Source organism: Electrona antarctica (genome assembly GCF_951216825.1).
Source record: "Electrona antarctica genome assembly, chromosome: 15".
Lineage (NCBI taxonomy): Eukaryota > Metazoa > Chordata > Actinopteri > Myctophiformes > Myctophidae > Electrona > Electrona antarctica.
Genome location: NC_136796.1, coordinates 3,969,605 through 3,981,679, shown reverse-complemented (window position 1 = coordinate 3,981,679; position 12,075 = coordinate 3,969,605). Strand labels below are relative to the sequence as shown.

The 12,075-nt window shown below is 39.2% G+C and overlaps 1 protein-coding gene across 1 annotated transcript; it reads right to left on the bottom strand.

The window, feature by feature from the left end:
• Window positions 1-9,074: 9,074 nt before the first annotated feature.
• Window positions 9,075-9,524, bottom strand: LOC306937901 (large ribosomal subunit protein bL20m-like; the record flags this gene model as incomplete). The annotated part of the gene is made up of 1 exon (XM_079521928.1): window positions 9,075-9,524. The coding sequence occupies one exon, from the start codon at window positions 9,522-9,524 to the stop codon at window positions 9,075-9,077; it is 450 nt and encodes a 149-aa protein (XP_079378054.1).
• Window positions 9,525-12,075: the final 2,551 nt, after the last annotated feature.

Genomic DNA, 12,075 nt, shown 5'->3' with positions numbered 1-12,075 from the left:
GCAAGTAATTGATGAAATCCATAAGAGCCATGTTCAATCTTTCAAATTCAGACGCGTAAACTCTCAAATGAGGCATGCCTGTCTCAAACAGTATTTCGCCATCTTCCATTGTATATAGATCAACATACGAGAAACAGGCAGCCGGTGAAAAACAGCACCGCAATTTACGCCCATTACATAACTGGTATATCTGCTCGTCTTCGTCATGGTAAATCATGTGAGGTGAATACATCTTTCGTCTTCGCTGGTTACGTCTCAATACTTACTTACTCTTCGGTTTCTCTACATTTAAAGAACAGGCCCATGAGAGGCGGAGCTTTCTAACTCGGCTTATACAATAACCGGGTAGTTAATTCATCACCAATCATCGTAAAATGCCCAATCACTCATTTACCATTACATTCTGGTTAAAACATGGTTTTCCCCCTATTATCTCACTAAATTGATCCCTAGGGGGTATTGTACGGGAAAAAAACACACACCTAGGGAATGAAATCTGATGTGGAACATCGTATCTTAACATATTAGCCAAAATAATAGGCTAATGTGAACATCGTATCTTAACATCTTAGGCTAAATCATCATAATAGTTCTCAATCATGGCTGAGGGTAGTAGGCCAATGGGTCACTAGATCATTTGCTCACCCAGAGTAGCTGTGAAACTTCACAACAAATGCTGTGACATCTGACAGAGCTATTATTTATGTCAGGGGCCTAGTAAAATACAGTGTAAGGGATACATTGGGGTGGTAAATATATAGCATTTTCGGTTTATAAAGACCTAAAGAGACCTGAAGATATTGTATTAACTGTTAAAGCCAACCATAATATAGACCCATATACCACTTATTGCACACTAAGGGGTGGTTGTTTTAATGATAGACACCATATTTGTGACTATTGACAGCCTGATATCTGACTTGGGAACTCTCTGTCCACAACTGGGTCAATAAAGATATACCAAATATGTACAGAATCTGTTTGTCTCCGTATCTTTACACAAAACTTTTTAGCGTTAGGGGTGATGAATACGATCATTGTATGAATTCTATCAGGGTTTTCTGGGGAAGTTCTCAAAAGAGTCAACAAGTTGGCACATTAAACTTGAAAATTCTACCTTCAAGTTGTTTATGTTTGGGTAGGGGTCACAATTTCAAAACAAAATTACTCCCCATCACGGGGGTATGTCATGTGGACACAGTCACTATACTATAGCTACCCCCTCAGTTGTCATAAACTATGTTGTTCACGGTGTAAATAAAAATATTATACATTGAGTCATTAATATGACATCATATAACCCACCTTCTGACTAGACCCACTCATTATTTTTATCACAAAATTCACCTATTTTTTGTCTATACTCTATACATAAAGTATGAAGTGAGAGGCTAGACCCTCAAAAGAGACTTACCCCTAAGCCAACCCAAGCTATCAAAGCGAATTAATAAAACAGATACTGATGTTAAACACATACAATGTTGTAGAAATTAATTGCAGCTAGCAAAATGATAACAAAATATACACATTTTTTATGATTACATATTTTATAATGATTGCATATTTAGGAATAATCATCGTAGTCACTGTAGATGGTACACATTATCACCCCAATATTTTTCTCAATACAGTACATACAATGTACAGTATGTGCAATGTAATAATACGAGGTCAGAAAACTGTCTGCAATATATGCAACTATACAATTGTTTCACTATATGCATAACGGATTGACTACAATGGTCTATCTGACAACCGTTGCAACTTTCTCTCATCTGTTCAGTTATAGCATTTTGGAGTAGTTTAACAACACATACTGTGATAATATCTATAAGTTTTGTACTGATCACCCCATCAGTATGGTTCAGGGGTAAATTCACTATGGATGGTGGTGGTGAAGGCCTTGCAGTTGAAGTGTCATCATTGTCGTGGGACTCAGGTGAATGTATGGGAGATGGCCAAACGTAGGGTGAGTCACGCGTATCATAGGAATACATAGGTGATGATGGAGGTGAGCTCCAGAATGACATCTCATCATATCCATCATCGTCATCGCCAGCCATGAACCGGGGTGGATTGGTGTACATCCATGGTTCCTCATCCAGGGCCCTCAGGCTCTCAGGTGTCCTCCAGCACGGGTTGTCTCCTCCACTTGCGATGGTTTCCCCCATTGATAAAGTATAGTCCTCCATAATTACAGGGTAGTATACTATGCTTTTGTAACTAATTGCAACTAGTGGTCCTTCGGTATTCTAGATGAGGGGGGGAGTGTATAGTGGGTGCATCTAGCAGCCCTTCGGTTTTCTAGCTAGTTATATGGGTTTGAGATTAGTGTATCATGTCAGCCTATGTTGCGGAATTGATACTCAGTGGGGGTTTATAACGAGAATGAGTATCCCTATAACACTGCTAGGGCACGCTTGGTAATCCATACACAGGTTTTCTTTTCAGCGAGATAGACCACTGAACCCTATACATCACTCATCACACAAATATTTAGAAATTGCTGCATTGTAGCGTTCTATTTCACTACTGATCAATGTTTTAAGAAATGGTATTGTTGCTGTTACTTCGTCAGATTTAAGGATATTCGCGAAAGCATGAGAACACTGTTCACTATTTTTATGGATTAAAATGTCCAGTAGTGTGATTGTAGGGTCATCCAAGAATAAAAGGCTATATTCATCACGCTTTGTAATTAATTTTGCATTACAAACAATCTCAATTAGAAAATCGATATGTTTTCTTATGATTTCATAAAGATTCATCTTGTTTTCCCGTAGCATATTAGTAACAGTTGGTTTTGAGGTCACAAACATGATTATAGCATACCCTATGTAGTACAGCCGCATCTTATGTTAACACAATGAACCCATACTTTTCATGATAAGGATTCGAACATTTTAAGTTGGTTAGTCTCCATCACCGAAGAGAAACGACGATATTAAAATATCAACTCTGACACGAGATGTTAAAATACTTTGAACATAATACTAGATCTAACGTCAACCCCCAACATACCACATAACCAGTAGTTTAAACATTCATAATTAGGAGTTCTAAACTGCCCACAACAGTGGTATATTATATGGACAGTCACTGTACCTCAAGGTCATCCCTATCCCCCGTTTGTCATAACCAATGTTGTGTATGATGTAAATAAAATGTTATACATTGAGCCATTAATATGTCAAATCTATTTTCATCTATACTCTATTCATGAAGTATGAAGTAAGAGGCTAACCCCTACAAAATGATGCTTAACCCCACCCCCAAACTGTATTATTGCTCAATGGCTCCTGTAGCTAGTTAGTAATTACTAAACACATACCGGTACTTACGTGAGCGTAGTTTACGAACAGCTTCACTGTGTCAGAAATGAATTGTAACTTTTATGATAACCAAATATACACACAGATACAAAGTGTTACTTGCGGCCGATCAATGATAAACCATTACACTTGTTAACAACACTGATCATCATTTTCAATTCATCAGAACATAAACATATGATATTCCCGTACAGGGATTCGAACCCTGGGCCTCCCCGATGAAAACCAGGAACCCTTAAACGCTAGACCATACATTGGGTACTAGCTGTTTCTTGTTATTAGGTAGTGTTTTGTTTTCATGTTGTGCATGTTTTTTCGTTTCGTGTTGTGCATGTTTTTTCGTTTCATGTTTTGCATTGTGATGTATGTATGTATGTATGTATGTATGTGTGTATGTATGTATGTATGTAGGTATGTACTGCTTGTATGTATGCATGTACTTGTTTGCATGTTTTTTTCGTTTCGTGTTGTGCATTTACTGTATTGTATGTTTGTATGTATGTATGTATGCATGTACTGTCTGCATGTATGTATGTATACATGTACTGTATGTATGTATGTATGTATGTATGTATGTATGTATGTATGTATGCATGTACTGTCTGCATGTATGTATGTATACATGTACTGTATGTATGTATGTATGTATGTATGTATGTATGTATGTATGTATTTGGTTAAAATGGGTAAGGTTTTAAAAAAGGCAAAAGCATGCTCTGTTGCACTGGCCTAAAAGTGGGTCCTCTAAAACTGCTTCAACTTCTGAGAATGTGTGTTTGGTTCATTAGCCACCAGATGGCATACCTTATAAGTATGTATGTATGTCTGTATGTCTGTATGTATTTAAAAGGGGGGCTTTTTTGTAAAATCCCAGCCTACAATACCTTAATATATTTAAAATCCAAAGTAAGGTTACCAGTGAAGGGCAACCTGCCTATTCACTGGGGACTATGCAAGGCAGAGGCGTCCACCCCCCTGAGTCCAAGTTAGACTAGACCGCATACCTAAACCATGGTCCGAACCCATCCTCTAAAACACAATGGTAAAATGGATATACTTGGTAAAAAATGGACATTAATAAAACAACCTAAAAGAGTAAAAGTTCACAGCAAGGCCTGGATACAATTTATTTAATTGAACAGAAAGATGAACATAAAAATGAATGAGGTGTGAGTGTACTATGTGGGTGTTTGATAGTCAGCTTCTTTCATTTAGACCAGTGGGTGTTACTGTTTGCAATTTATTAATCCATCTATGCTCCATTAGTTTCCGCTGTCCACTGGTCCATCGGACTCCACATTCCAGACCTGAAACGATGAGGTTAGCAATGGGATGGGATTGAAAGTGTGTGTACAGGGTAGTGTGTAGGTCTGCTCGTTTGATGTGATATAGGTGTTGTTTGAGGCGTGTTTCTAATGTGTGACTGGTTTCTCCTATGTATGTGTGTATGTATGTATGTATGTAGGTATGTACTGCTTGTATGTATGCATGTACTTGTTTGCATGTTTTTATGTATGTATGTATGTATGTATGTATGTATGTATGTATGTAAGTATGTATGTATGTATGTATGTATGTATGTTAGCAAGCCACCAGTTACTGGAATTATTTGCACATCGACAAATGCCGTGAGTTGGTAGCAAAAACTGACAACTGACAACTAACTGAAAGTGACATATAAATAAAATTTAAAAAAAAAAGTTCTCTACCGATGTCTTGACTAGTACAACGTATGTATTTTCAGGCAAGCATCTTTATCATAAACATGTTGCTACTCATGTATTGTTCAACATCTTGCTATATAATTACTAAATAAAATAAGATCTCTGACTGAAAGAAGGGGGTGTGCCAATCCTGACTCACACTACGGTGTTCCCCCCCAATTACCCAGCATGCAATGGTTACTTCCAATGCACCTACTTTACAAGCACTTTACAACCGCGAGTCAACACAGCACGTCAAAGCTGGGCTCCCCCAATCGCTCCCCCAATTACCCACAATGCAGCAGTGCTTCCCCCCCAACTATTTACAAGCAACTCTATTTACACCCATGTGCAACCGTGAGTCTACACAGCACGTCAAAGCTGGGCTCCCAACATTTGGTTTAGTGTATACCTCCAACACACCATCTAAAGTGTAAAATGTCTTTAAGTACTCATGAAAAGTACTATTATCATTTTTGCCTAAAACAAAAAATAATTTAACGTTATTTTCTATCTATCCTATTGTAGATTTATATTATCCCAGAGTTTTATGTGTAATATTATGTAAGTTATGGGGAAAGGTTTATTCACAAATTAGTTCACATGATGTAACCACTAAGTGAGAGTGAGAGTATTTTTCAATAAAAATATCTGCGTGCTTGTTTTAACATGCACATATTTTATCCCCAATCAAGCAATACAAAAATAGGAGACCAAACTAACTAACTTAACTAATGAATGAGTGATACATTGTGAGAATGTAGCTATTTTGTAGGCCTATCAGTTTAAAAGTATACGTGTAACTAATTATAACCGGTACCACATTATATCTATATCATATTTTGTCACACTATAATGTAGAATATTTACTAAATAAAATAAGATCTCTGACTGAAAGAAGGGGGTGTGCCAATCCTGACTCACACTACGGTGTTCCCCCCCCCCCCCCCCCCCCAATTACCCAGCATGCAATGGTTACTTCCAATGCACCTACTTTACAAGCACTTTACAACCGCGAGTCAACACAGCACGTCAAAGCTGGGCTCCCCCAATCGCTCCCCCAATTACCCACAATGCAGCAGTGCTTCCCCCCAACTATTTACAAGCAACTCTATTTACACCCATGTGCAACCGTGAGTCTACACAGCACGTCAAGGTGAGAGCCCCCACCCCTACTTCCAATAATGTAATCTGTATTCTTGCCTGACTCCCCCTTGAACTCAGAGCTACTATATGGGAATCTGTGAGTCTTCACACTTAGCTACGGCAGTCTGTTTGAATGGAAATTTTATAAACGTATTAACTACAAGAAGTTTTATTGAGTGTTGTCTACACAGCCCTAACTTCTGTCACCAAGCATAGAAATGTTAAAAAACAAACAAGTCGGGCCCTCAGGCCAATAGTATGTTAAATTCAACAACACCTCAGAGTCTCAGAGGACATTGAAAACAATAGCCTGCTCTACGGGGCGCCCACCCCCACCCCTCCTACACCCCCATCATAGAATTACCCCCACAGGTAGGGGGTCATAGACCATCACTGGCATCCCCAAACACAATTTATTTTTATTTACTAAACAAAAGGTATTCAAATAACATCATTGTCTCCCGCATGCCCTAATCCAATTACATATAATTACCCCCGTCTACCCCCATCCTCGCCCCCACAGGGAGGGGTTCACAGACAAGCCCAAACATGCCCCCACCCCCACCCCTCAAACACTCCCACTCTGGTGACGTCATCAAAATGGCCGCTAGCCACGCCCACAGGGTGCCTCAGTCAATTATGCAGGAATTTGGCCCTTTTTGACCATTATCGGGTGCCTTATTACTACTAACAGGTAAGCCGGCCCATAAAGAAAATAAGCACCCCTAACCTGTTAATAATTTCAGTGGCAAAACATTTACTTTACGCATCGTGCCTTAATTCACATGTGATTTCTTATTCTGCAGAAGCAGTCCTGAAGGCACAGCCAGGGGCCAAAGAGGACGACATAAAGGACCACATTGGGGTCCACCTAAAACATGCTCCGCAAAGGAAGGGGGGCAAAGGGCAGGACCATGAGGCACATTAACCCAATTTGACCTGAGATTCTATAAAGTCTTCTAAATCCTGACAGTTTTATGAAAAAGCTATGTTTCTATGTCATGTTTCTTCGATTTTTCAAAAATAGCAGACCTACACACTCGTAGCGCGCTACTCTGTTGTTTTGTTCAAACATTTTGAAGTAAAAGGTTCCAGCATGTGTCTCCACAGTAAGCTGAATTATAAAAGAAAAGTGTGAATGGAGTTTCTAGGTGAAAGTGATTGCCAATATCTGCCATTGAGCCTCATTATACATTTCTCAAATTTGAAAGCACTTTCCAAAACTATGAAACTTTTCAAAGATTCCTTTTAGGGCAAACATGGCCACCGTAAGATGAACCTAAATGGGTTTGAAAGGGGTTTCTAGGTGTACGTATGTAGGACTAGTAGCATGCCAAAGTTTGTGCTATTGCCATTGAGAATGCATTGGTTGCAGAAAAAAATAAAATTTAAAAATGTGGATTGATTTCATGATTTGTGATTTTATTTGTTAACCTGTGCATGACTGTGAATTTATTGAATGTATTGACTTGTGATTTTATTTGTTAATGTGCATAACTGTAATCCCAGTTTTCAGAAGTGTGTGTGTATATATATATGTTAAAGTTAATTTTCCCATAACTTAACTTGTTTGGCTTAGCATTCAAATGTGTATACAATTGACATTGCTGCTGAGCAATATGTTAAATGATCAGAAAAGGAGCCACTGTCTGAAAACATGCAAGTACAGTTTATACATAAACTGTATTTTCAGACTGGCTCCTTTTCTGATAATTAATGCAGTACCCCTTGTGGCCACGGGAGGCCGCCATATATATATATATATACACGTCTATATAGACGTCAAAATGACGTTATTTCGACTAGAATAATGGGTCATGTTGACGTCACTTCGACGTAGAAATGACCGAATTTCGACTAGAATTTGAGGTCCTGTTGACGTCAAACGTTGACGTCTGGAAGACGTACGCAAATTACGTCATTTTGACGTACGTTCTAGACCATAATTAGACCGTCAACCGACGTCAGGAAATGACGTCATTTCAACGTCGTATCAACGTCCGATTGCGCAGTGGGTTCTTTATTAATCAAATAAATCACAAATAAATCACATATAATCAATATAAAGCAATCATATAAACAAATACATTTCCAAAAATGACCAATAAAAGTGCATATCAAAACCACATAAGAAAAATCCCACAACAATATGACACAAACCAATAACCATAAATTACATTATTCACCTTGTTCCCTCTTCCAGCTAGGTGCTAAACTGCCATTATCAGGTGTCCTAGAAGCATGGCATCAACGCCCATATGAGTTTCAGGAAAGCCACTAAACCAAGTAAATCAAAGAATTACAATCCAAATTGTTCCATTTCAATTTCATATCTGTGATATTTTTCTGCACTCACTTTGATCCATTTGGATGTCCGTTTCGTCCCGTTCCTCAGATGATAGACTTCTTTCATTGATCTGTTCCAAACATGACCAAACATTTCCCCCCTATTCACACTGGGCTGTTTGTATCTGTCATTGTGTCTCTGGTGAGTGAGCGTGCTTCCTGTGAGCCTGAACAGCCTTTCAAAATAAAAGCATTTTGTCTCAGGGTCTGTTACAAGACATGCATACCATACAATTTATTGGTCCTGTCTTCTGTGCCTATGTACAGTACATGTCTATGTTCAATGTGCACTTTATTGCATAGCACTTTAACGCCATGTGCACTTATTGTACTTTTTCTGGTATCTGCTATATTTGTACTATAATTTGTTTTTTATTTTAGATTATTGTATTGTTTGATGTACTGATGTCTGTCTATGCCACTGCAATCCAATTTGCCGCTCTGGGACACTAAAATTGAACGTTGAACCTCGAATCTACACACCATAGCAATGGTCTACACATCAAGACATCATAGCAACAGAAAGTCCACATCAAAGGCAGGTTTGTTACTGTTGACACACAACACGAGAGAAGACCCCGGGAGGCTCTGAACCGTCCGTCAATGCCACGCGGAATCCTTCCTCTCGCCGCGCCTGTGCCAGCTTCGCCAGTGAGAGAAATGACCGAGGTTCGGTGATGGCGATATCGCTGAGAACACGCCGATTGAGTTGAACGCCAGTCTTTATCATGTTGTGCATGAGGGCTGGATACTTCATGCCGTGCTCTCGCGATGCCGCTGCGATGCGCGTGATCCACAGCGCTCGCATGTTATGTTTCTTTTGCTTTCTAGCTTTGGTGGCGTAGACGAAGGCCCTTCGCACGGCTTTGACGGCCAACTTGTAGCAGCGATTCTTTCTGCCTCTGAAATGCCGTGCGTGTTTGAGAAGCTCTTGAACCTTCCAGTATCTATCGGGTCCACGGTTTCGGATCCAACATGACAACGTCAGAAATACCATTTTCTATGTTATATTATACTACTAGTAGTCACAAGAACTTTGACACAAGTTCTAAAGATCTTTAATGTGTACCGTGTGTTTCTCTCATCATGGTGAGGTCACCATGAGATCAGACATGCCCAAATATGGAGATCCATGCCCAAACATGGAGCTCCATGATGTCAGACCTATCTGGTTTCTAAGTTTTGTGGACCATATTATTTCGGGTACACCCCTCCATTCTGATACAACGCTATTCCGAAGATTGACTTCCATTATTCCAAATGGCGGTGTTTCCTAATTTTAAATAGACCCCGGCATTCCGGGGGAAAAAAACGCATCGCCTTTTCGAAGATTGACTTCCATTATTCGAAATGGCAGGGTATTATTTTACCATCTGACAGTGTAACATAGAGAGGTCATCTGTTACATGTATAACTGTACATGTAACCTAATTATTGAATGACATTTTCGCAGCACGTTTGCACGTTTATTGATATGCACATTTACCTTGGTGCAATATGGAGAGAGTGAAACAATTATATTTGTAGTGTACAGTTTTTATTGTTGAGTTTTATGGGATGCTTAACCGTTTCCCCGCCAGAATGAATTAATAACATGCCAGCGCGCCGCCGCCGTTCAACCTTTATTTTGAAGATCCAAAACACTGCGACCGGATGTCAGTTTAAAGGACCACTTCACCACTTTTCAACGTATCTTATTATAATATGTCCTCACTAATAATCATGATAAAATGGCACAATTTGTTTCTACTCAGTCTGTGTCTCATAGGAGGGCTGTGGGCAGTTCAGAAACCCCTCCACCAGTGACACCATCGTGAAAAATTGTTTAGATTTTTATTATCGTGAGAACGATGGCTTCCATTTTCGCATTGCAACTTTTCAGGACTAGAAAGCCTGCAGTTTCTATTAGCTTGGATTCCCCATCGATGATGTCACTGGTGGACGGTCCTTTAATGGTGTGTGTTGACTCTCGACCGGATGTTATTATCTGCCTGGAGTACTGGCCGGCGCCATTACTACGACCGCCAGGCTCCGTGCAATAAGCATGCAGTATTTAAGTCCGACGTAATTTTGTAGTGCTATGTTATGTCCGGGTCCAAGTGGCACCAGCTCCCGTCCGCATCTCATTGTAAATAGAATATCTAAATGTGTGAATCTTTTAACAATGACGTTATTTTTCAGAAAGGAAGCCATTGAATGGGTCTTAATGCTTCCAACTCAAGTAGAATTATGAATGTGTCCATGACAAAGAAAATATATGATGTGGAGACAATAAAGACTATTATTATCATTATTGCGAACGCAGTGATTGCGAACGCAGTGAGCATTTACTATGAGACCCAGCAGATCATGTCTGTCTGTCTGTGTGTGTGTGTGTCTGTCTGTCACGCTGTAACACCACCCGCCCACCACCAGAGGGCGCAGCTGTATCACACACAAAAACACACACACACATGCACGCACGCACGCACACACACACACACACACACACACACACACACACACACACACACACACACACACACACACACACACACACACACACACACACACACACACACACACACACACACACACACAACTTAACTTAAAAAAAACTTAACTTAAAAAAAAACGTAACTTTAAAAAAAAACTTAAAAAGGAAAAAACACACGCACGCACGCACACACACACACACAACTTAAATTAAAAAAAAACTTTAAAAAAAAACTTAAAAAGGAAAAACTTTAAAAGGAAAAACTTTAAAAAAACTTAACTTAAAAAAAAACTTAACTTAAAAAAACACTTAACTTAAAAACAAAAACTCAAAGGAAAAACTTTAAAAGGAAAAAACACATGCACGCACGCACACACACACAAAACTTAACTTAAAAAAAACTTAACTTAAAAAAAAACTTAACTTAAAAAAAAACTCAAAGGAAAAACTTTAAAAGGAAAAAAAACTTCACTTAAAAAAAACTTCACTTAAAAAAAACCTTAAAAAGGAAAAAACACATGCACGCACGCACGCACACACAAAACTTAACTTAAAAAAAACTTAACTTAAAAAAAAACTTAATTTTATTCTAATTGTTGTTTTTGCAATTTACAAGCTGCGTTCGCTTCCCGCGTTCGCGCGTCTTACTTGTTATTGAAGGTGGTAACAGTCCATTTGCTCAATACAATATTTCGGGGGCATATTTAGAATGTGTGCAGGGTTGAGTATGTTGAGTCTAGTTTGCATTAATGAGGATTTAGTTGACACAATGAAATAAAATGGCGATAGTATTCCGTGTGGGGCAGACGGCCTGTCACAGACAGATTTGGGAGAGCAGCAGCTTTGTTGTTGCGAGGAAAGCGGTAAAATTAGACTTTCGTGGTTGTTTTCGTCTCAGATTTAGTCCGACGGAGCGTCACAGTATAACTCTATGGGGACACAAAAGTAGGACCCGGAAGTATCTCTGGAGGGGGCGCTCACGTCACGGCTAAAATACTGAATTGTTTTGACCAGAAATGCTGCCCGGGAGCAGGATTTGGAGACTAAAGTGACTGAAAGCGTGCATGCACGT